This window comes from Eurosta solidaginis, chromosome 4 (genome assembly GCF_040869045.1).
Source record: "Eurosta solidaginis isolate ZX-2024a chromosome 4, ASM4086904v1, whole genome shotgun sequence".
Lineage (NCBI taxonomy): Eukaryota > Metazoa > Arthropoda > Insecta > Diptera > Tephritidae > Eurosta > Eurosta solidaginis.
Window position 1 is genome coordinate 220,411,967 of NC_090322.1, and position 24,707 is coordinate 220,436,673.

Genomic DNA, 24,707 nt, shown 5'->3' on the forward strand with positions numbered 1-24,707 from the left:
GAAAATGTGAAAAAATACAGAAAACGCGAAGATAATAACGGAAAAAGTGAAGGGAGCTCCTGAAAAGTGTTATGATTGCGGTGCACCTGGGTACTACAGGTCGAATTGTCCAAAATGCAATCAATAGAACCCGTTACCTAGAATCGAAAAACTGGACTTTAACAGCTGATCGAACCAACCTTACGGAAATCAATGTAGTCGATTAATGGTACCATACCATAACGCTAACGCCATAACCATACCATAGCCAACGAATTGGTTTTTGGTTTTTCGCCACATCCATAACCCAAAAATATTTTAGTTCGAGAATTTATTAACTTTTTGCAGATTTTTTTATTGTTTTGGATACGTTTTGACTAAGAGGATTATTTTTTGTGGTATATGTTTGCAATTTTTTGCGTTTTCTTCATTTTTATGAAATTTTCAATATTTTTAGGATAAGGCACCAATAACTGATGCCAATTTGATATGGATAAGTAAAAATATGGATATGACTATGGCGTTAGGGTTAAGGAAGTCTAATTGGCCCTTAAATGCTTGCCATATGCAGAAAATAATCGAACCCTGCTGGGTACCGATTTTCTGGAACAGGCAGCTACAGTTAGGGATTCATCACAGCGGACGTAGCATTTTAGAGATGACCCTAACAGCATACAAATTATAAAATATCAATTAATAACTCGAAGTTCAAAGTGGATAATTTATTTTTATAACCGAAAGCACTTGCTTTTTCGGTGAGTTTCAAAACTAAAACTAAACTTACAAACTACTCGATTTTTAATCCTAACCTACAGCCGCCACCGTCGCAGTCGTTGCTGGTATCGCCGCTGGGAAGAGTTCCAGGAACGCAGCGCTGTGACTGGCTTGTGATGATGTTGTGGAATTTGCTGATGTTCGAAATACGATATCTGCATGAATTCACTTCCACGATTCCAGGAAGTTGTTATGATTGCTGAACATTAATACTGTAACGAATTTACTTGCAAATCCTCCTATAGGGCCTCTAACGCTGGTGTTTTTATACTCTGTGATTTCCTCGTGGCATCTTCTAGGCGCTTCCAGAATTTACTTAGTTATCGCCATATAATTATAACTACAGATGCATGTATATAGCTCCTCATATGCGTGGATTTGTGAGCGACACTTCCCCAATTAAAATTGCATACTTTTGGGAGCATCGCACTGTTTCTCATTGCGTGTACCGACATACATATGTGTAGACATACTTTATTGATTCGTTTGTGTAGATACATAATGATTGATTTATGGATGTGCATGCAAGTCAATGTTTAGCATCGGCTTAGAGATGGCAGCATCCCTAATATTCGTAACACTGCCCTCCACCTATTCTAGTACGGGGGCGAGGAGTTGGTAAGGCGCATGCAACAGCTTCTTAGCAAAATATGGGCGGACGAGTGCATGCCCGACGGTTGGAATCTAAGTGTTCTTTGTCCAGTCCCCAAGAAGGGGTATACTGCAAAATGCACCAACTATCGTGGAATCAGCCTTCTTAATATCGCATATAAGGTCCTTTCAAGTGTATTGTGCGAAAGATTGAAGCCCACCGTGAACCGGCTGATTGGACCTTATCAGTGCGGATTCAGACCTGGTAAATCTACCATCGACCAGATTTTCACAATGCGTCAAATCTTCGAAAAACCAGTGAAAAGAGAATCGACATACATCACCTCTTCGTCGACTTTAAAGCCGCCTTCGACAGCACGAAAAGGAGCTGCCTATATGCCGCTATGTCTGAATTTGGTTTCCCCGCAAAACTTATACGGCTGTGCAAAATGACGTTGAGCAACACCATCAGCTCAGTCAGAATTGGGAAGAACCTCTCCGAGCCGTTCGAAACTAAACGAGGTTTCAGACAGGGTGACCCCCTACCGTGCGATTTCTTTAATTTGATGCTGGAGAAAATTATACTAGCTGCAGAGCTTAACCGCACTGGAACAATATTCTATAAAAGCATGCAATTACTGGCATATGCTGATGACATTGATATCATCGGCCTAAATACCCGCGCTGTTAGTTCTGCTTACTCCAAACTGGAAAAAGAAGCGGTAAAGATGGGTTTGATGGTGAATGAGGACAAAACGAAGTACCTGCTGTCATCGAGCAAAGAGTCAGCGCATACGCGCCTTGGCAACCACGCTACTGTTGGCAGCCATAATTTGGAAATAGTAAAAGACTTCGTTTATTTGGGAACCAGCATCAACAATAGCAACAACATCAGCACTGAAATCAAGCGAAGAATCAATCTTGCCAATAAATGCTACTTTGGACTAGGTAGGCAATTCAAAAGTAAAGTCCTCTCTCGGCGAACGAAAATCATACTCTACAAGTCACTTATCGTACCCGTCCTGCTATATTTGGCAGAAACATGGATCATGACAACAGCAGATGAAGCGGCTTTGGGAGTGTTCGAGAGAAAAGTTCTTCGAAAGATTTATGGACCTCTACGCGTTGGCGACGGCGAGTACCGAAGAAGATTTAATGATGAGCTGTACGAGCTATACGCAGACATCAACATAGTCCAGCGAATTAAAACGCAGCGGCTGCGCTGGCTAGGCCATGTTATGCGAATGAAAGATGATGCTCCGGCCAACAAAGTGTTTCTATCGGAACCCGCATATGGAAGCAGAGGTAGAGGGTGGCCCCCACTCCGTTGGAAGGACCAGGTGGAAAACGATTTAAACTCCCTTGGTGTGACCAATTGGCGCCTGTTGGCGAAGCGAAGGAGCGACTGGCGTATCTTGTTGGACGGCCATAACCGTTTAGACGGTTAAGCGCCAATTAAGTAAATAAGTAAGCCCTGCACCTAAGTCTGATCGTCCCGATCAGACAAATCTCTCGATCTAAACGCCGCTAGCATCTCCAAATGTACCACTCTTCTACTTCGTGGTTTCCCAATGGTTTGTATGCGGTAGATGGTGTCACTGATCTTCTTCACAACTTTGTACGGGCCTTCCCAACTGCACCGAAATTTGGATGGAACACCTTTCCGCCGGTGAGGGTTGTATAACAGTGCCAAATCTCCCTCCAAGAAACCTTTAGAATTATTGTTCTCATCGTACCTGCGTTTCATCTTACTAGTCATTATCCTTGTTCTTTCCCTCGCACTCTGTTGTTTGGCCAATGAACTACTTTGTAGAGCTTGCTCTTGACGGATTGGCTTCACATACTCAGTATCGTTCCGACGTTTCCCAACAGAAGTGCGCGCTGGCTTGAAACACCCTTGCATTCTTTCTGGAAAATTCTTTCAGTAGTGTTAGTGCGTCCATTAGGTTTTGTCAATACCAGTATTTCTCTCGCAGGTACTTCTGATTTCGCTTTATTTGGCCCATTCGATTCATCAACCTTTGCTCGATCTACTTTCCTTGACTTTCGTGGTTTCTGTCGAATCTCCTCAACCAGCCCTCGCTTACTTCTGAACCCTTTTTTCAAACTGAAGTTAAGTGGCACATCCTGGTTCTCATAACGCATCACCCTTCTCTGCATATCGATCTTGATGTCATGGTCAACCAAGAAGTCCACTCCCAATATAACTTCATCAACGATCTCCGCCACAACGAATTTGTGTAGAACGATGACCTTCCCAATTAAGACTTCACAGGTCACTTCTACTAGGACTTGGTTATACTCCCCAGTGACCGTACGCAACCTTGCTCCAGGTAATGGCTCTACTCTCCTGTTGACCAAATCAGATCGAATCAAGGAATGAGATGCGCCCGTATCTACAGTCAGTACACGCTCCTTGCCATCGACATTCCCTCTGACGGTAAGACTGCTCGATTTTCTACTAATTTGTGACACAGATATCACAGGGCATTCAATAGCTGGATCTAGCTCTCGATCTCTACATCTTACTCGCTCTTGCACATCCCCTCCAGCTTTGTTATGAAAACCACCCATGCTGTTGCATCCACTAGGATCAAGATCGCAATGACATGGAATATGACCTGGGTTGCCGCACTTGAAACATTTAATAACTCCGGCTTTTTCTGTTGTGATCCCTTCAGTGCTTCCAAAATTGTGTCTACCCAATCTGGTCTTTCCACTTCCACACGATTAGCTTTGTGTGCTGGTTTACTAAATAGTGAGGCAGTTTCCTGAGTCAATGCATGTGATACCGTTTCTGCAAATGTTGGCTTTGGGTTTGCGTATGTGGCTCGCTTCGTTTCGACGTCCCGTAAGCCATTTATAAAGCTCTGAATTTTTACCCTTTCGGTGTATTCCACGGGTGCGTCGGCATTCGCCAAATGTGCAAGCCTTTCGACATCTGACGCAAACTCCCACAAAATCTCATTAGCTTTTTGGTAGCAGTTTTGCAACTCTATTTGGTGTATCTGCTTCCTGTGTTCGCTTCAGTATCGCCTCTCTAGAGCGCTCATCAATGTTTCGTAGTTGTTCCGCTCTGCTTCGGGAATAGTCTGTAGGATTTCAGCAGCATATTCTTTCAATGCCACGAACAGTGCAGCAGATTTATCTTCAACACTCCAGTTGTTCACTGCTGCGGTCTTCTCAAACTGAACCTTAAACACCTGGAAAGGAACAGAGACGTCAAAAGATGGAGTTTTTACCTTTCGATTGCTTGCTGAAACAGCAGGGCGATTTAATTGCAACTCCTGTATATGACCTCTCAAAGCTTCTATCTCAGTACCAATTTTGTCCTCGAGCTGCACAATTTTTGTATCCCGTGCTTCCAGCTTTGATGTTACCCTTGCTTCCTGTGCTTCCAACTGCGAAGACATTTGCGCCACCTGCAATGATAAGCGCTCCTCTTGTGCTTCCATCTTAGATTTTATACGTGTCTCTGGCGACTCCAGTTGTGATAACATGTTGGTGGATATTTGTGATGACATTTCGGACATTTGTGCCGATATTCCAGCCAATATCATGTTCAAGTCTGTGTTCGCCTTTGGCTGCGGTGTTTCATTTTTCTCCTCCAATTTTGTTGTCTCATCGCCATCAAGATGAAAGACATACTCTTCCACGTCATTTCCTTCTAATTCCATTGCCTCTCGTAGTCGTGCCTGAAGTTCGAGTTTAATGCCGGTTGTATTCAATCCACGGTTCTCCAACTCCTTCTTCAGTTGCGGGATCTTCAATTCACTTAACTTTGCCATGTCCTTGTTGTCCTCTGGAAAATATTCAACAGTCCCACTTCTGACACCAATTGTAACGAATTTACTTGCAAATCCTCTTATTTGCAACCTTCTGCTAAGTTCGAATCACTAAACTGTTGACTAAATAACTCCAATATTTAATAATGGAAAAATGGCCTTTATTAAAGTACTTCACAGTAAATAACTCTACTATTGCACGACAGATTGCGTACTTAATCAAAACTGCTTGTAGCGCCTCTACCGCTGGTGCTTTTATACTCTGTGATTTCCCCGTGGCATCTTCTAGACGCTTCCAGAATTTACTTAGTTACCGCCATATAACTATAACTACAGATGCACGTATATAGCTTCTCATATGCGTGTATTTGTGAGCGACACTTCCCCAATTACAATTGCATAATTTTGGGAGCATCTCAGATAAGATATATGCATGTGTTTGTGCACTGTTTCTCCCTGCGTGTACGTACATATGTGTAGACATAATTTATTGATTCGTTTGTGTAGATACATAATGATTGATTTATGGATGTGCATGCAAGTCACTGTTTAGCATCGGCTTAGAGATGGCAGTACCCCTTAGTGTTGCTAATATTCGTAACAATACGAACCGCCATGCAGCTGCATGTTGGTGTTGAATTGCAGATTCGCAGTAATTAGCGAATGCTGGCTAGCCGCTAGTGAATTTCTTATTTTGATCGCCAGCTCTAGGAGACAAATTTGCTGACTTTGTTTATGCTCTAGTTTAGCGGCTGGCCTTAGGCTGAAGGTGTTAACTTATATTCATTTAAGATGCAAAAAGAACAACTGAGTGAGAATTTATCATTAGCTTAAACGAATATGCAAACACAGAATATGAAAACCAATGAAATTGATATTTTTATGTCCTGGTTTGAAAGGATAAATAGTAGTGCGGATACACGCATATTCGAGGGCAGTATTTCACCGGAATAAAGTAATTTATTCCCAGGATTGAATAAAATAATTTTAAAAAAATAATGTTTACTTACATGAAATAATAATAATATTAAAAGCTAGAAAATAATTAGGTAGGTCCTGCGGCCACCGTGGTGTGATGGTAGCGTGCTCCGGCTGCCACACCGTTTGCGCTGGGTTCGCACCCCGGGCAAAGCAACATCAAAATTTTAGAAACAGGGTTTTTCAATTAGAAGAAAATTTTTCTAAGCGGGGTCGCCCCTCGGCAGTGTTTGGCAACCGCTCCGAGTGTATTTCTGCCATGAAAATCTCTCAGTGAAAACTCATCTGCCTTGCAGATGCCGTTCGGAGACGGCATAAAACATGTAGGTCCCGTCCGCCAATTTGTAGGGAAAATCAAAAGGAGCACGACGCAAATTGGAAGAGAAGCTCAATCTTAGATCTCTTCGGAGGTTATCGCGCCTTACATTTATTTATTTTAAGTATTGTTTTCAATAAAACCGTTTAACTGAAAATTTTTTTTAAATTATTTTATTTTCAAGTTTTTAGTCTTTATTTAATTACCTATTATTTCTCATTCTATTTAGTTCATTTAGTGGCTCTTTATTACAAGGACTCCCCCCTGACAATTTGTTACAATCTAAGTCCTCAATACATAATCCTTCCAAAGACTTTACTCGACTCTGCGCCACGTATGGTTGTCCCTCCTCCAACTCCAAAATATTTTGATGTCACTTCTACCGGACTGTATGTAATATTTGTTCCAAATATGAGCCAAATCGGATCACAAATACGTTTTTTTTAATATCCCGATCCTTTCGCCACCTAGCGACGATTTTTTTTCTCATTATTGTATTGTCATCGGGTTCTGAACTATATTTCAAGTTTCAATCTTGTAGCTTATCGGGAAGTTATTTAAATTTTAATTACAAAATTTGTTCACAACGGCCGTGCAGCCGTGCAGCCTGTCAAGTCAACCTAAATAAAACAGTTTAAAAAACTGAAGCCGAGTAATTAAGCCGAATGGATAATCAGCTGCTCGGTGGAAGTTAATTCTACTATTTTTGTACCGATTTACGAACTTAATATAAGACTGAGCTACAAACATCGATTTTGTCACAAAAAAAAAAGAATTGTTGAGTAGAGCAAATCACCATGGTCTTTCGCGTTGCATTACTAAATACCCTGGAAAGATTCATGAGTCAGGTTTTTGTGTAGCTTATAGGCATCTGGATGCCATAATAACAACAGATATTTATCCTCTATCAAGAATGGACGAGTTATTACACGCGACGGCCACCGTTGTGTGGTGGTTGCGTGCTCCGCCTACTACGTCAAAGTTCCTGGGTTCGCGCCCCTAGCAAGGCAGCATCAAAATTATAGGAATATGTATTTTCAGTTAGAATAAAATTTAATGACATAAGATCTTAAAATTTATAACGAAAAGACAAATTATCAAGCGCCAATCGTATCATTTATGCAGGCGTATTCATCTTATAGAGGGTTCATTCCACATGACAAAACCAAGAAGAGCAATGTATATTCAATAGTTTAAAACGATTGCTTTCGTATCCGCCAATACTGCAACAAGTGGAAGCATTTCGTCTTAAAAACGGATGCCAGCGGGTATGCACTTGGAGCTGTTCTACTGCAAGGGGCGAATGAACAAGAACACCCAATAGGAAGTGGTAGTCGCCTTCAGCTTCCAATAGAAATAAATTATTTAACTTAACAAAGAGAAGCGCTCGCAGTAGTTTGGACTCAACAGAAGTTTCGTGGCTATGTAGAAGGAACAGAAATTAAAGTTTTAATGGACCTTCAGCCACTTAAATAACCTTTTATCTTAAAAACTCGTATAAGACGGCTTACTGGCTCTGCAGCTCCAAATGTATAATTTAAAACTGAAGTATACAGCCCAAAAACAAAATGCTGCAGCTGATATGCGTTTACCCCGCCCTGCCATTCTAAGAACAGCGCCATTTTAAATTCGTTTGAAAGAATATTTCCCTAGAAGAAGTGCGGAAGAGCTTAAAAAGGAGCAGCTAGAAGACGATAATTTGAAAGAGATCATTCAGTCATTTGAAAAAGTAGTAGAGTAAAGTACGGAACCAGACATACAAAGCGATTTTATATAATGATTAATATTGTACGTTCTGCTCAGAAAAAGAATCCGAAAAGGGTCAACTGTTAGTAAACCGCAGGACATTATGGTATTGATTGTGCAGCCAATCGAATGACCCCACTTTATTTTTGGCCAGGTATGCGTTCCCAAATTGCTCAGTATGTGAAATCGTGCAACTGGCTTGATCCAAACAGAGTTGAGTAGCCATAGATTTGAAATTAATGCATATTTCCTCTGAGAGAAGCATCAGCATAAGATTGCGCTGCAGCTCTGCTAAATGATGTCATATTGAGGTTTGGTGTACCACGTCGTATACATGTTGATAATGGAATGCTATAAACCCAATGTTACTAAGCTTAGAGACCAATTGCTAAGCGAGCAGCACGGTATTCATATGGCTGATAGGATAAAGGTATCTGCCTTTACACTAGCATAAGATATGAATGTATGAGATTTCGAGTTCATTACTCAGCTCCCGAAAAGCTAGATGATGAAGAAGTGAACATGACCTAGCAACCATCAATAACAAAAACAATTGTATAAAGCAATATTAGCATGTTTCGCTAATTAATAAGGGAAGTCAGTTAATTTCAGGTGTATTGCAAAATCTAGCACATTGCATAGGAAAACTGCAAACATTTACATTTAAGGGAAGATTCTTCCTTTGCAATAACGTACTGAACTTGACTGTGTCACAAGCTTTTGACACGTCTATCGTAGCGAATGTTTTTCTGTGAAGGGCTGATTCTTGTTGTAGCCCCACCATGCAGTTGGCTGGAAAAACCTAGCCTAAAACTTTCGTTTGGGGTCCAAATTTAAAAACCCGTTCTAGTATTATCCCTGGCCCCAAAAAACATCTCCGGTACAACGTATGTTCTTGAAATAAAAACTAGCGCTTGCGATTGATCGAATTTGTTCGAGAAGAGATTTCCCGCGAGTATCTGCTTCCCTCGAGATTTTCCACATTCAATTTAATCGCTGCATTGGCAGTATTATATAGAGCTGGCGATATCTTCTGCAATACAAGCGGAGGTAATTCTTTCCTTTAGCTCACAACTGCTAAAACTCGACCAAAAATATCGGGAGAGGTGTCAAAAGACGCGTTTTGATCCCAGGACCACGAATCCGAAAGCGAAAATTCAACATTTTATTTCTGTCAAGAGATATTTGCAAAAAACCGAAAAATGGCTCCGGAGCGCTTTGAAACCAGGGGTGGGATCCATAGTATTTTTGCGCAAAACACCTTTCTGCATTGGCGGCCTTCGGCCGCGCTTATAAAAAATTACCCTGGGTGGGTCCAACACTGGTTTGGAGACCAAAACTATATCCGCGCAAAACACTTTTACCCACAGTTTTTCTTGTGGGTAAGCCAAAATCATCAAAATTACAACAACCACATGAAAATTTGCAACTTTGTCTGCAAATATCTCCGGAGCGAAGTAAAATTTTAAATTTCCGCCTTCGGATTCGTGATCCTGGGTCAAAAGCGCGTCACCTCTCCCGATATTTTTGGAAGAGTTTTAGCGGTTGTGAGCTAAAGTAAATAATTACCCAAGCGGAAATTGCCACATAACCAAAAGTAAAAAAAACAACGGCCACAGCTTAGAGTTTTCCAAAATCGTTTATTTTTCTCTTAACCCAGATAACCCTAAAAGTTGCTCAGGCGAAAACTTTTGATTTTTTTTGGAAATTTCTGTTTAAAACCTCTATAGAAAGAGGACTCTGATACTTTAAAAAAAAATGTTTTTATTATTTTAGAGGTGTCCTATATATAGGAATATAAGGGATAAAAACATATTTTTATTTATTGGAATGGAAGTTTACAAAACACTTGTTATGTACTCCAATATTGTGTTTTACACATCTTGTAGTGGTTTTTTGATGGCAATATCCACATCGGGATTGTTTTTCCTGTGGCTCTACAAGATGATCCATACGGTCATAGCGAATCTCGGCATCTTTGGAGCAACTTACATGGCCTTTTTGGTACGTTGATTGCTTTCGATGGGTAGTCAGCAGCATGGTAGCCACTGCACGCCTAAAGCTCAGTTGGTCAAAACTTCCACCCCGTTCGCAATGTATGGTCCGAGCGTTTTTGGATCAATGCAGTGGGCTAGCAAAGGCAGGTACCATTTTTTGCCCCTGATTGAAATCCTATACAGGCTTATATTTTGGTCAGAACGGTCCACTCCTCCCATGTCAGAGTTATATATGTAAATCAAATGCGGCTATTCTACATATATAACGGTATGTTATCGTCCGACTCATCGGATGAGCTTTCAGGCCCGGCTGCACTAAATTTTATTTCTGCTGGCGCTTGCAGTTGGGCAGATGGAAAATTATTCCTCAGGATCAGAATCTTCGTCGTTTGCATTAACTGGAGGAAACAAAACCACTTCATCGATGTCGCCAGTGTTTTCTTCACCATCTTCCAAGACAACAAGAACCTCATGAAGCGAGAGACCCCTGCAAAAAAATTGTTCTTGTATACACCTATCTTCCTAATGTCCTATATGTAGGACACGAGCATTTGCTCATTTTTACTACTAACTAATTTTCGATGTATTTAACTATAATTTTACACAATTGAAAGCTCATTTATTTCTCTATAATTTTTTAATAAAAAAAATATATTTGTTAAGTTTTATCATATAAATTTTAACTCACTTTTGAAATCGTTTGTGACGAATATTAGCAACACTAAGGGATACTATCATCTCTAAGCCGATACTGGGCAGTGACTTGTATGCACATAAACAAATCAATCATTATGTCTACACATATGTCCATACAAGCAGCGGAGAGAAACGCACAAACCATGCATATGTCTGAGATACTCGCAAAAGTAGGCAATCATCGGTGGAAGTATCACTCACATATACACGCGCATATGACTATGCGAGAAGCTATAATTGTGCATCTGTAGTTTATAGCTGATAAGTTTATAGCTGGTAAACAAGTAGTATATTCTAGAATAAGAAACACCTAGAAGTATGCGAACGAGACAGCAGAGACTATAAAAGGAGCGAAAGCTGAGTAAACAGCAATCAGTTTAATTTAAGCAAGCTATTGGTTGTGAAGTATCAGTGTTATTGTGAAGTATTTTAATAAAGGCCACTTTGCATTATTGAATATTAGAGTTATTTATTCAACAGTTTGGCATTACGAACGTTAGTCCCCCAGCGGGTTAGGGGATCAGAATATACCCGCGGTAGGTATGCCTGTAGTAAGAGGCGACTAAAGTACCATATTCAAGGGGCTGTGTAGCGGAACCCTTCAGGTTGCCAGCGCAATATTTAGCTTCTCCAAACCCAATTGTCAACCTCACCTATTCGCGGCGAATCCTGTTTTACTAACAGACGAGGCTCTGGCGACCCCAAGCTCCTCATGGAATTTGAGGGTAGGGAGGGAGGTAATGGCCTTAAGGTTTAATGTGGCCACATAAATCGTTCCCGAGATGGTCGGGCTAGCACCTTAATGGTGCTATGGTACCGGAGCGTACCGGATTTGTATCCGGCAAAGGACCATCACATCGATGACATTCCCCAAAGCCTTCGGGGAGCAACCTTATCGCTACAATAACAACAACAACGAACGTTAGTAGAAGGTGTAAAATAAGCGGAGTTTCACTAAATTCGTTACAGTATCTTATAATTTTGCCTTTTTCAAAATTAGTAATTTTCTGAATAAGACAATGTGCACTTCTGTCACTGAGGGACTGTAAACACTTACTAACGCTGTTGCGCAATTTCTACTGCATGCAAAAATACATTCCTATTATTTCCTGGCCATCGGTCGCGTGCGTCTGTCGACATGAAATTGGTGTCCTACATATAGGACATTAGGGTTACAACAATAGATCTCCCGCGACTATAATAATAATAAACCCAACGGATTAATACCCTCCAAAGCCCGCCCAACCGACACGTGGGGCGCATCCGCATGACGCACGGATTTGATTTGTTTTTGCCGAGTTGTTGATAGGCGGAGGTTTGTTAAGCGTCGAGATCTAAAACTGCTCAGCTACAGAATAAAAATCATCAGCTGAATATTATATACATAACAGGTAAAAATTATACATATAGTAAATTTAAATTGTTAAATAAGTTAACGCTTTTAGCATATAAAGATTTTTATTTCTATATTTTTATTTTGTTACGAGTTAAGATAGGATAGGACAGTTTTCCTTATAGTAAAAAGTGAATCCGTTATATCAAATGAATTCGAATGAGAGTTAAAATCATGACACACATACCGGAAAGGTTGATTTAATTCGAAATTAGTTCTGCCCTGCCTCAAAAGAAGAGGTTTGTAATGTCTTGATGTTCGTGATGGGATTCAAAAGAAATGGGCTAGAAATTAGTCCATTCAGTAGTTTAGCCATAAATAATATGCCTAGCATTTCTCTACGACTAGCGAGAGTTGGAAGATTGATAAGCTTTAACCGACTAGTATAAGGTGGAAGATTATATGCAGAGTTCCAATGAAAATTCTTTAAAGAAAAGAGTAAAAATTGCTTCTGTATTGTCTCAAGCCTATCTTCAATAGACGCATAGGACCTAAAAAGTTTTACATCATCAGCATACATTAAAATTTTGGAATATTTTATTATGGTACAGATATCATTAATAAATAGCAAGAACAGAATTGGACCGAGATGGCTGCCCTGTGGAAAGCCAGAGGGAACATTAATTACATCTGAAAGAGTATTTTTAAAAATTACTTGTTGCGTTCTACCGCAGAGTACGAAGATATCCACTGAGTAAGACCAGGTTGGAAGCCAAGTCGATCCAGCTTGTGGATAAGCAATGAATGAGAAACTTTGTCAAATGCTTTACTGACATCAGTGTAAATAACATCGGTGTGAAGATTTTCTCTAAATTCATTAGAAACATTAGTTGTAAATTCAAGTAGGTTGGTAATGGTAGATTTGCCTTTACAGAATCCATGGTGAGAGTCTGCAATCAATGCAGAAAGGGAAAATGTTAGCTGATTGGTAACAATGGCTTCAAATACCTTTGGGATGGCAGACAATTTTGCAATTCCTCGATAATTTTCTACACATGACCTACTGCCGTTTTTTGGAGGAGTATTAGAAAAGATGCCTTCCAAGCAGCAGGAAAAAGTCCATGTTTTAGGGACATGTTGCATAAATCAGTTAGGGGCTGATAAATGTGTTCTGCGCATTTTTTGAGAAAACATGTGGGAATTAGGTCAGGACCGTATTTATAAGATTCCTTCAAAGAAGTTAAATATGTAAGAACCTCTTCTGGAGATATTGATGGAATATTAATTGCGTTAAGTGAGTTAAGTTGATAGGGGTATTCACTAGACAAAGAAATTAATTAGCAATATCTTGATCGTCGCTAGAGAAATCATCACGCTATTTCATACTAGAAGGAAAGCCTTTAACCCTACGTTTAAAGTTCACGAAATCATAGAAAGCTTTCGGATTGCAAGTTATTTTCTTTTTCATCCATATTTGCAAAAAAAAATTGTTTGTCTCTCTTGAGTAATTGATTTTTTTTTTAATTTCGTGACTGTTTTTGGTTTAGAATGGGGTATTTTTAAACCAGCGATTGCGTACTTACGCCATTGCTTTAAAGGAATCTATCATTAGCACATTGTAATAATCAAAAGGTTTCGGTTCTCGTTGTTTTGAATCATCAACTTGAACATGCATCTTCAGCTTGGGTTCCGTGGTGAGCAGCAATGTAAGAATATCATTAAAATAATGTAGAGTTCTTTCGTCGTTTGTGCGTACAACAACCGATAAGCTATCAGTTTTATATCTAAAAAATTCCGTCTTGAAATGTAAAATCGCCTCCGACATAGCCAAAAGAGAAGTTGAAATATTTGAATTGAATAAAATATTATTCTTAACACTTTGTAGTCTGCAAAACGGCAGTAAGCAGCTTAGAATGAAGAGACGAATTTGCATCGACCACATCGCGTTTAGAACTATGAAATAAACTCTCAGAAGCAAATCATTTAAACTCGAAGACAGCTCAATTGGCTCAGAAACAAACGATTTGCTTATTTATTGAGCTATTAAATTGAAAACCTGTAATTATTAACGATATTTAATGTTAAAAGATATATAAACATCTACATACATACATACATGTACATATGGTAGGGCTTTAATAATGAAATAATGAATGGAAATCCATTAGAGAGGTGTGTTCATATGGGCAAATCAATTAATGGCTTAGCGTTTGTGGTTTAATCGTAGGTGACGAAAATTGATTCACCAAAATCGCCTGAAATCTCCACAACTTTTTACTCAACAAAAAGAAGTTGGGAAACATGAGGGGACGAAATAAGTAAGAGATGCTTCTAATATCCATATACGCAAAAGCGGAGCTTAGACATTACGCCTTTGTATTAAACCGTAACCGATTTTTTCAATTTAGGAGACCCCAAGCTCAAACACACTTGGGTTCAAACGATCTGACATTAGCTTTCTCGGTGAACCACAAACACTATCCAGTATTTGCAAGCAGCAAGAAGAAAAGCGATATTTCTTAACTGGCTTAACTTGGTCTGTTCAGTGGTTGTTGTTGTTGTAGCTGTAGCAGTGCTTCACCCCATTCAATTGATGTGCCTATTCACAAATTGTCATCAATATCGTCTAACGGTAGTCCGAGGAAGCTTGCAATTTCTGGCATAGAGGTCCGACGTCTTTTTGTGTATATCACTGAGGACGTCTTAATGCTTACGGAGATAACCCCTTAAGCCCCTGGGCGGTATAGCCTCATCAATCAGATGTCTGTTGGGATGCCCAGGTTTCTGGGTATTCAACAGAAACTGTTTGGTTAGCATTTCATTTCTCTCCCTAATGGGGAGTATTCTCGCCTCATTATGTAGATGGTGTTCTGGGGACATAAGAAGACAGCCCGTAGCCTTTAGGCTTGGCGAACATATCAGGGCCGCGTAGCATTCCATCGGCTGGCCAATTTCTTTGTAAGTGGTAATGAGCGTTTCTTTATCTTTACCCCAAGTATTGCCGGCAAGAGATTTGAGGATTTTATTATGCCTCTGGATTTTCGGTACAATTGCGGCTGCATGCTCTCCAAAATTTATATCCTGATCCCAAAATTTTGGGGTGTAAGACAGTCGGTAGCGTGGTGCCATCGACGTGAATGTTCAATATGCTCGACATTTGGAGTGTCCATTTTGTAAATAAGGTCGCCGATGATTTAGTCAGGTTGCGCGAGGCGAAGAAACTGAATAAATCAGGGAGTAACCGTTTTGTTACAAAGCTCATCGCTCTGTGGGCCTGGACTTGTGGCCGTTATTGTACAGTCATCGGCGTAGGAAACGATAGTGATTCCTTCTGGTAGTGAAGGTAGCTTCTATATGTAGAAGTTAAACAGAAGGGGGGATAATAAGACACCATCCTGTCGCACCCCTTGTGTAATTCTTCTTGGTTTGGATGTTACATTCCTGAATTGCACCGATGCTTGCCGTACAGACAGATAATTTGCGGTCCACCTTTTAAGATTTGGGGGAATGGGAAACCCTTCCAAGTCTTGCAGTAGCGTGCCATGGTAGACCGTATCAAAAGCTTTTGACAAGCCTAAGGCAACGAATACTGTCCTATGGTGGGGGTTTTGATTTAATCCGCAATTTATCTGAGTACTAATGGCATGTAACGCGGTAGTTATGCTGTGTAATTTTCTGAAGCCATGCTGATAATTGGCTAGTTGCAAATTTGCATTAAAGTAGGGAAGCAGAATGGCTTCAAGGGTCTTGGCTACTGGCGATAGGAGTGATATCGGACGATAAGAATCTCTTATGTTAGCTGGTTTCCCAGTCTTTAGTAGCGGGACCACCTTGGCCATTTTCAAATTTTCGGGGATAACAAAAGTGGAAAGGGACACGTTGAAGGCATGTGCTAGATAATTAAATCCCTCTTTGCCTAGGTTTTCAAGCATCGCCATGGCTATGCTACCTGGGCCGACTGATTTAGATGGTTTAGCATGAACAATGACAACCTCAACCTCTTTGGCGGTGATGGTAATTGGGGACGCGCTGTATTTATATTTGTGTGCGCGTCTGTTGGCCCGCCGTCTAACTGCCGTCTAAATTTGTCAACCGTAGAATGTATTATATATTGTCGGCAAAAAGTGCTCGCGCATTTTTTCGCATCCGGCAGCACTTTATCGCCAAAGGCGATGTAAACTTTGTGCTTAGACGGATTCGATAGGGACTTTGCGGTGGACCAAAGCTTACCGGAGAGAGGTTAAAATTCTTTAAATTCTTCCGCTTGTGTTCATCCACAAGCAATCTGATGCGTTGGCTTATATCACCGGGGGGTCGTGCTGTCTTATAAGGTCACGTCCACTCGCTAAATTTGATCGTAATGGGAATTGAAATCGCCAAAGATAGTGCGATTATTGCTGTGATATCAGGGCGGTATCCACTGGGATGTAGATGTTGATGATTTCTAGGTTTACATCGCCTGACCGGACAGATATGGCGCGACGTTTAAGGACACTGTTCCTGGGGCCGATGTCGGGATCAAATACATATATTGTATTGCACTGAGTGGTGTATGATAAACGCAAGACCGCCTCTATTTCCGCTCTCGCTATCTTTTCTGTGGACGTTATACCCAGAGCAAGACTGCAGAGCAGATCTTGCTGTGAATTTGGTCTCTTGAATCGCAGGAATGTTATGCCGCTTCATGAAATCGACTATCTCCGTGATCTTCCCATTTAATCCATTACAGTTTAACTTCAGAAATGGCCTACGGGACGCCATTGGGCGCGAACAGCAAGCAGCCGCAAAAGATTTATAAAAGTAACGAAGACGTCGGATTTTGGGGTCTAGCCCTGAACAACCTATCCGATGCAACCATTCCTTGCACGTGACACACTGACAAGAGTGTGACCGTCCTAAAAAGATAATTTTCCGGCAAACGCAGCAAAACCATTTCTCAGGACCGGGGTCTGGTGAAGGACCCGTAGCAGAAGAGTATGGCGCAGTCCCCCTGCAAGGATATGCTGGCAGGATGACAATTGGTGGGGGCGACGCAACAAATTAAGTGGGGTTACACTGAAATGACAGCCATTGGTCGGGAAAAATCCGAGTTGCTCCGGCACATAGAACCGGATGCCTTGGGAAACGCACGTTTACTGATGTTGTTGTTGTTGTAGCGATAAGGGCACTCCCTGAAGGCCTTGGTTATCGATGTTGATGGTCCTTCGCCGGATGCAGATCCGGTACGTTCCGGTACCAAGCCCGACCATATCGGGAATGATTTGTTATGACCACATGCGACCTTCTAGGCCATACCGCCCTCCCAACCCTAGATCCATGAGGAGTTCGGGGTCGTCAGAGCATCGGTTGTTAATGAAACAGGATCCCTGGCAACCCCTTGAATCGATTCGGTATTTTAGTCTCCTCTTACGACAGGCATTCCTCCCGTTGGTATATTCTAACCCCCTAGCCCCGCGTGTGGATTTTGTGCATATTACCTACTCAAGAGGTCAAGGAACTTTCTTGCGATCAAGAACACACCAAATTGGGTTTTATCTCCTTTCTTTATTCTTCTTATAAATATATAAACATGAATATGTCCAGCCCATAAGAGCGATAAGCACGTAATTGACCGATAGTAATATTTACAAATGTATGTACATAGAATTCTTGAATAAAAAGAAATTTTAATACATACACTCATTTAAATATTTTTTGCTTAAATCTATTTTTCTTAAAAGGTTAAAAAATAAATGCACTTTAACGGTCTATTAGGTTACTTGGAGCCGTTTGTTTTACAACTTCTGTAAAAGAATGGACGATGCACCGCCACCACCATTACAAATAGAAGCACATCCAAGCTCACCAGCCTTCAGAGCGTGCGATAAGTGTGTTACCAAACGGGCGCCAGACATACCAATAGGGTGGCCTAGGGAAACAGCCCCACCATGTATATTCACCTTGGCAGGATCCACATCCAATTTTTGCACATTAGCCAAAACTACCACCGCAAAGGCTTCGTTGATTTCCCACATTGACACATCTTGCTTATTAACGCCTCCGCGTTCCAATAGTTTGGGTACTGCTAAAGCAGGCGCAATTGGAAAATCAATAGGATCAGTTTCGGCATCTTGGAAAGCAATGATACGTGCAAGTGGTTGCAATTTTAAACGTCCTGCAGTCTCCGCTGTCATAATCACAGTGGCTGCACCGCCATCGTTTAAGGTGGATGCATTGCCCGCTGTTACAGTACCTCCTTCGCGCTGAAACACTGTAGACAGTTGACCAAATTTATCAAAATTAACGCGCTTATATTCTTCATCTTCACTGATAGTCACTTCTGGTTTGCGTTTTTGTTGAATTTTTACTGAAGCTATTTCAGCATCAAAAGCTTTTTCAGCCCACGCTTTAGCCGAGCGTTTATATGATTGTATGGCGAACTCATCCTGTTGCTGACGGGTTATACCCATTTTTTTGGCTGTATTCTCTGCGCAATTTCCCATATGAAATTTGTTGTAGACATCAGTGAGGCCATCATGTACAATGCCATCAATGAGTTGGACGCCTCCGTATGGTGTAGCACCTCGCTTCATATAATATGGCACATTCGACATTGATTCCATACCACCGGCAACTACAACTTCAGCCTGACCAAGCATTAGCGACTGCGCACCCAACATGACTGCTTTCATTCCCGAAGAGCAAACTTTGTTCACTGTTGTGCAACAAACATTCTTCGCTAGGCCAGCGAAAATTGCTGACTGACGCGCTGGTGCTTGTCCCAAGGCAGCAGACACCACATTACCCATAATTACCTCATCCACTTGATCTTTGCTGATGCCCGCGCGCTGCACAGCCGCCTCTATGGCTACAGCTCCTAGTTGTGTAGCAGTCAATGGTGCCAGTTGACTTTGAAAACTACCAATTGGTGTACGCGCAGCCGATACAATCACTACATCTCGTATTTTAGAGCTATATTTACGAAATTGAGAACCCAATGTACGCGTTGCTTGAAGAAAATTGACCATTTCAATTGCAAAATTGTTTAATTTAATTCTAATTAGAAGTAGGTAGTCCCAATCGTTCAACAGGTTTATTGGCAAGCAGATGTTGAAGAGCTGTCATATTTACATAACAGCTCAACAGTTAAATAAAGCAAGATTAAAGGTTCATGCACATTATACGACGCGACATATAGCGACACGTTCCGACTGTCGTGTCGAACGACTGTCGCTGGATGTGCATGGCTCCATAAGAATACATGTAAAGAATATTTTGTCGCTATATGTCGTGTCATATAATGTGCATGAACCTTAACAAAGAACAGTGGTGCGTTGACTCGCTTTCAAATCGGCGTCAGATAAAAGTTTACGTACCTAAGCCTTAAATTTCACAATAAAGTTATAGGTCCGACACATAAGCAGTTTTTCATATAGATGAGTTTAACACATGCTTATGCATTATGAGTAGATTGCACGTATTTTTATGGAGAACGGTAGAATGAACTACACTGGCGCCATCTGATATTGAAAAGTAGCCAACTCCCCAATTTTGTTCCAAGCAAATCATAAGAAGAATTTGACATTTGCTTTGGCTAAGGGTGTGTGCACGCTTTGCAAGTGAAATTATTTTTCCCACTGGTTGGTAAAATTTCTAACATTTTTCGCAATTGAAAACTGCAATATAACAATCGAACACGACACAAAATATGTTAGCAAGTATTTTTGTTGTATAGGGAGAATGTTTATAACAGTGCTTCGCAAAATTTTGTATGTGAATGGGCAAGGCATAATAAACTTCAATTACGAAATCTGAAGTTCCTTCATATCTTGGTTGATTGTGGCGATGTTATTGGAATGCATAAGCTTGTGTTAAACGCATCTATATGGAAAATGTCATTGTGTAACGGCCATTAAGGCATATGAATTTCGTGAAATTTAATAGAATGAATGCTTTGACTTAAGTACGGATAAAAGTTAAAAAAATTAAAAAGATATTAAAAATTTAAATTTTAACTCGTCCAAAAAATATTAAAGAAAAACGAAAAATTACCCGCGGGTCCCTCCGAAACCGGGGTGTTATTCAGAGTATTTTTGCGCAGAACACTTCTGCGATGGCGGCCTTTGGCCGCGCTTATAAAAAATTACCCAAGGTGGGTCCAACATCGGTTTGGAGACCAAAACTATATCCAGGCAAGCCACTTATGTTCATAATTTTTTTTGTGGGTACAACAACATTACAAAACCCACCTTCCGCCTTCGGATTATTGTTCTCGAGGTCAATACGCGTCTACGCAAAAATACTCTGAATTCCCCCCCCCCCCCCCCCGCATTCGAAGGAACTCGCGGGTAATTTTTCGGTTTTTCTTTAATATCTTTTGAACGAGTTAAAATTTTTTTTTCCGCCTGCGGATTATTAATACTGACATCAAGACGCGTCGTTTGACACCTCTCTCGATATTTTTGGTAGCGTATTAGCAGCTAGACTATTACCCGAACTTTTTTGGTTCACAGTATTCTTTTACAGAATCAGAATTTCAAAAATTACATAATTTCTTGTATACACTTTAAAACTCACAGTTAGCGAATAGGACCCCTGGCCTGTCATGCCATATACCCTAGTATTCTTGTTGGGTGCTACATAAAAAACTAACGGCTGAATTCTGTAATTCAGTCTCATCTCAAGTATCTAAATTTGAGATTTTCCTTTAGAGACAATTTTTGTGACTTGAGATGATTTCGGTATTCAGTAAACGAAAGTCACAAAAACAATTCACCATATCAACGAAATTCACCAAAATGACAATTTACTCATACATTGAACAAATAATATAGCATTGCATTTTGTCAACGCAATGTTGAGTGGTGTTTTGGCTGAGCTCGCTAAGACGCCGTTCACAAATTTTATAGAAAAACCAAAAGTGTGTATGTTCGAATCTCAGCGGCGCCACATAGAGTTCGATGTTTTTTTAAGTATTTTCTGTTTTTTAATTTTTTCTATGCTTATTTTAATTTGAGGAATAAAAAAAAAATATATTTAAAGCGTTTTTCGCAAATAATTTTCATACTTTTTCTGAAATTTTCACGTTTGTGATCTGCCCCGGCCCAGCTCACAAATTAGTGATTGCTTTTGTGAGGCTGGAGACGCGAGACAGCTTACAGAATGGCAAATTGTCTCAAAAGTGATTTTCACCCCAAATAGTCTCTAATAGTGACTAGAGACGGCTTACTGAATTCAGCTATAAATACATTTTCAATGTGGTATCACTAGCACATTCTTTCGTTACACTTCCCAAATTGTCAAATTTTTACAGACATAGTAGAGTGGAGCTGACATATTCTGAAGAAGAAGCATCTCAGAAAATTTGCAATTCACTCAACTCTTTAACAAAAATTTGTAAAAAGACGATAAAAGTAAAATACACATATTTTATTTAACAAAAATGACTACAGGAGCTGTGCCCGCAGAAGGAGCGCGTGAAAAGGGGTTGGTTGAATATAGAAAAAAGTTATTGGAGCACAAAGAAGTGGAGTCGCGGCTGAAAGAGAGTAAGTACTCGGTAGATTTATATACTCAACTTAAGCGGTGATACTTCCAGAACGTGAGGAGATTAAGGAACTTACCAAACAATATGACAAATCTGAAAATGATCTGAAAGCATTGCAGAGTGTTGGCCAAATTGTTGGAGAGGTGCTGAAACAGTTGACTGAAGATAAATGTAGGTAATATGTGAAAATTTGGGAAGTGTATATCTAACATATATTTTCTTTCAGTCATTGTTAAAGCTACTAATGGACCACGTTATGTTGTGGGTTGTCGCCGACAATTAGATAAGAGTAAATTAAAATCAGGCACTCGCGTTGCTCTGGATATGACTACACTTACTATAATGCGCTATCTACCACGTGAAGTCGATCCACTTGTATACAATATGTCACATGAGGATCCTGGTGAAGTTAGATATTCTGCTATAGGCGGTCTCTCAGAACAAATACGAGAACTACGTGAAGTTATCGAATTACCATTGTTAAATCCAGAACTGTTCTTGCGCGTTGGCATTACACCACCAAAGGGTTGCCTACTATACGGGCCACCTGGTACAGGAAAAACATTATTGGCCAGAGCAGTGGCTTCACAATTGGATGCCAACTTTTTAAAAGTTGTTTCTTCAGCTATTGTTGATAAGTATATTGGTGAGAGTGCACGTTTGATACGTGAGATGTTTAATTATGCACGCGATCATCAACCATGTATTATTTTTATGGATGAAATCGATGCCATTGGTGGTCGTCGTTTCTCTGAGGGAACATCAGCTGATCGTGAAATTCAACGTACTCTTATGGAGCTGCTAAATCAAATGGATGGTTTTGATTCGTTGGGTCAAGTTAAAATGATAATGGCCACCAATAGGCCTGATACTCTAGATCCTGCACTCTTGCGTCCTGGCCGTTTGGATCGTAAAATTGAAATTCCATTACCTAATGAGCAAGCACGGTATGGTTTAAATGAATAAAATATGTAACAAACCGTATATAAGAACTGTCTTTTATATTGCAGCTTGGAGATATTGAAGATTCATGCAGCTATAATTGCAAAGCACGGAGAAATCGACTATGAAGCTATTGTCAAATTATCGGACAACTTTAATGGTGCTGATTTGAGAAACGTTTGTACTGAAGCTGGTCTTTTCGCCATCAGGTAAGCATTACATAGACTTAAATGAATAAAATAGCTTATTCAAGGCGAGCGTTGCCTTTCCTTTTTATTCAGAGCCGATCGTGAGTATGTAATTCAAGAAGATTTCATGAAGGCTGTACGCAAGGTAGCAGATAACAAGAAATTAGAAAGCAAATTGGATTATAAACCCGTTTAACTAGATTTAATATAACATAAAAAAAAATCATTTTCTATTTTTAATAAAATTTCATAAAATGCAAAATAAACTGTATTGATTGTATTTCGCTAGGTATGCAAACTACGAGCTTACATAGTAATTTGTGAAGTGCCACGCGAAAGCGAAACATTCCTACACGATATCACTTTTGTTTTTCTTCTATGCGCCGTTTCTTGCGCTCCAAGTAGTCGGTAACATTATCATAGCGTTTTTTGAACCAAGAGGATATATCTTCAGGTTTCCACACTTGTGTCTTGAATAGTTCTTCGACCATTTCTGTCCAGTTTTCAGGCACTTTCGCACGGTTTCCTGATAAATCTAGCACTTTCAGCTTGAAGCGTTCATTCAGAATACCCGCAGCATAGAGATTTTGGTTGACAAAACATAAATTGCTAATAATTACCTCCGGAATATTAAATAACGTGCTTTCTGAAATCATCCACTTATCGGCATCGATTTTGTTCAGCTCGTAAATAAAAATGCATTCATCGGCCTGATATAGCAGCACAGCTAATTGAAATTTATCTTGATTATGAGAGCGTACTGCTATTCGTAACGCAGGCGCCGGCAATTCGATTTTAGATAGTTCACGTCCACTTATAAAATTCCAAACGCGTAACGTTTTATCGCCAGACACCGAAACTAAAGTTTCATCATCTAATAAAGCAAGTCCAGATACAAATTCCTTATGTCCCAAGCAATAACCATGTATATCATGTGTATCAGGATAGTTTGTTATACGAATTTTATCATCCCTATCGCAGGTGATGATATATTTTGTATTTCTAGTCCACAGCACATCGTAAACTATACTTAAGTGGCCGAGTAAGATGCGCGGTTCATCCTCAACATTAACACAATCATATTCATAGCAATCCCCTGACTTATCAGTGACTAAAAGCAACTTTGAATCTGCACTGAAAGTAAGTGCACTGGAAGCACGAGCTAGTGAACGCGCCGATATGAGTTTAGCATGCTCAGATCGACACTGATATAGCAGCACAGCCTTTTGACCGGCTGTGGTTACTGCACAAAGCTGTTGATCCGGAGCAAGTTTTACATGTAATATTGTTGGTACTTCTCCTTTCGCTTCTTTCGTTTTACTTGCCGCTTTCGCCGGTGCATTGCTACCACTAGTGTCATTCAATTCATTGGGATTGGCTAACTTCAGCCCGTGCTCAGTCAAGTCATCGGGTAATAAGATCTCCTTGAATACTTGTAAATCGTTTGGATTTACAAAAACAACTTTTCTATTCAATGCAATTACTAGCTCAGGATCAGCATAGAAAAGTGTTGTCATGGTTTACAACAATTTTATACTTTTTTGCATTGCAGAATCATTCAACGCCCATGATTAATTATGAAAGTCGACCACTTCGGATCAGCTGATACGGCATGTTACAGTGGTCCATAAACTTGAAAGGGTTTACGAAATTCGATAAAGTAAACGGAGTGGGTGTTTTGGATCACAATCGAGCGATAACTTTCTGAACGTACCGATGAGTATTTTTGATTAATTCAACGGGTTAGCGCTTTCAAATGAAGCAAAGCAACCGAAGCGGTTATGTAAGTTCACCTTTAAGGGTCCATTAAACTTCCTTAACCCTAACGCCATAGCCGTAAGCATACCCATATCCAT

At 40.2% G+C, this 24,707-nt stretch overlaps 3 protein-coding genes across 3 annotated transcripts; 1 reads left to right on the plus strand and 2 right to left on the minus strand.

The window, feature by feature from the left end:
- Positions 1–17,719: 17,719 nt before the first annotated feature.
- Acat1 (Acetyl-CoA acetyltransferase 1) lies at positions 17,720–19,297 on the minus strand. Its single transcript, XM_067780221.1, has one exon. The coding sequence runs from the start codon at positions 19,200–19,202 to the stop codon at positions 17,970–17,972; it is 1,233 nt and encodes a 410-aa protein (XP_067636322.1). The 5' UTR covers positions 19,203–19,297; the 3' UTR covers positions 17,720–17,969.
- A 2,172-nt stretch (positions 19,298–21,469) lies between these two features.
- Rpt4 (Regulatory particle triple-A ATPase 4) lies at positions 21,470–23,208 on the plus strand. Its single transcript, XM_067784811.1, has 5 exons — positions 21,470–21,722; positions 21,773–21,892; positions 21,948–22,668; positions 22,732–22,872; positions 22,945–23,208. The coding sequence occupies exons 1-5, from the start codon at positions 21,617–21,619 to the stop codon at positions 23,045–23,047; spliced, it is 1,191 nt and encodes a 396-aa protein (XP_067640912.1). The 5' UTR covers positions 21,470–21,616; the 3' UTR covers positions 23,048–23,208.
- On the minus strand, positions 23,032–24,498 carry wuho (tRNA (guanine-N(7)-)-methyltransferase non-catalytic subunit wuho). Its single transcript, XM_067784812.1, has one exon. The coding sequence runs from the start codon at positions 24,366–24,368 to the stop codon at positions 23,211–23,213; it is 1,158 nt and encodes a 385-aa protein (XP_067640913.1). The 5' UTR covers positions 24,369–24,498; the 3' UTR covers positions 23,032–23,210.
- Positions 24,499–24,707: the final 209 nt, after the last annotated feature.

Coding starts and splice junctions, on each gene's coding strand:
- Rpt4 (XM_067784811.1), top strand. CDS start 21,617: ATGACTACAGGAGCTGTGCCCGCAGAAGGAGCGCGTGAAAAGGGGTTG. Junction 22,669..22,731: donor TTACCTAATGAGCAAGCACG/GTATGGTTTAAA, acceptor TTTATATTGCAG/CTTGGAGATATTGAAGATTC. Junction 22,873..22,944: donor GCTGGTCTTTTCGCCATCAG/GTAAGCATTACA, acceptor CTTTTTATTCAG/AGCCGATCGTGAGTATGTAA.
- Acat1 (XM_067780221.1), bottom strand. CDS start 19,202: ATGGTCAATTTTCTTCAAGCAACGCGTACATTGGGTTCTCAATTTCGT.
- wuho (XM_067784812.1), bottom strand. CDS start 24,368: ATGACAACACTTTTCTATGCTGATCCTGAGCTAGTAATTGCATTGAAT.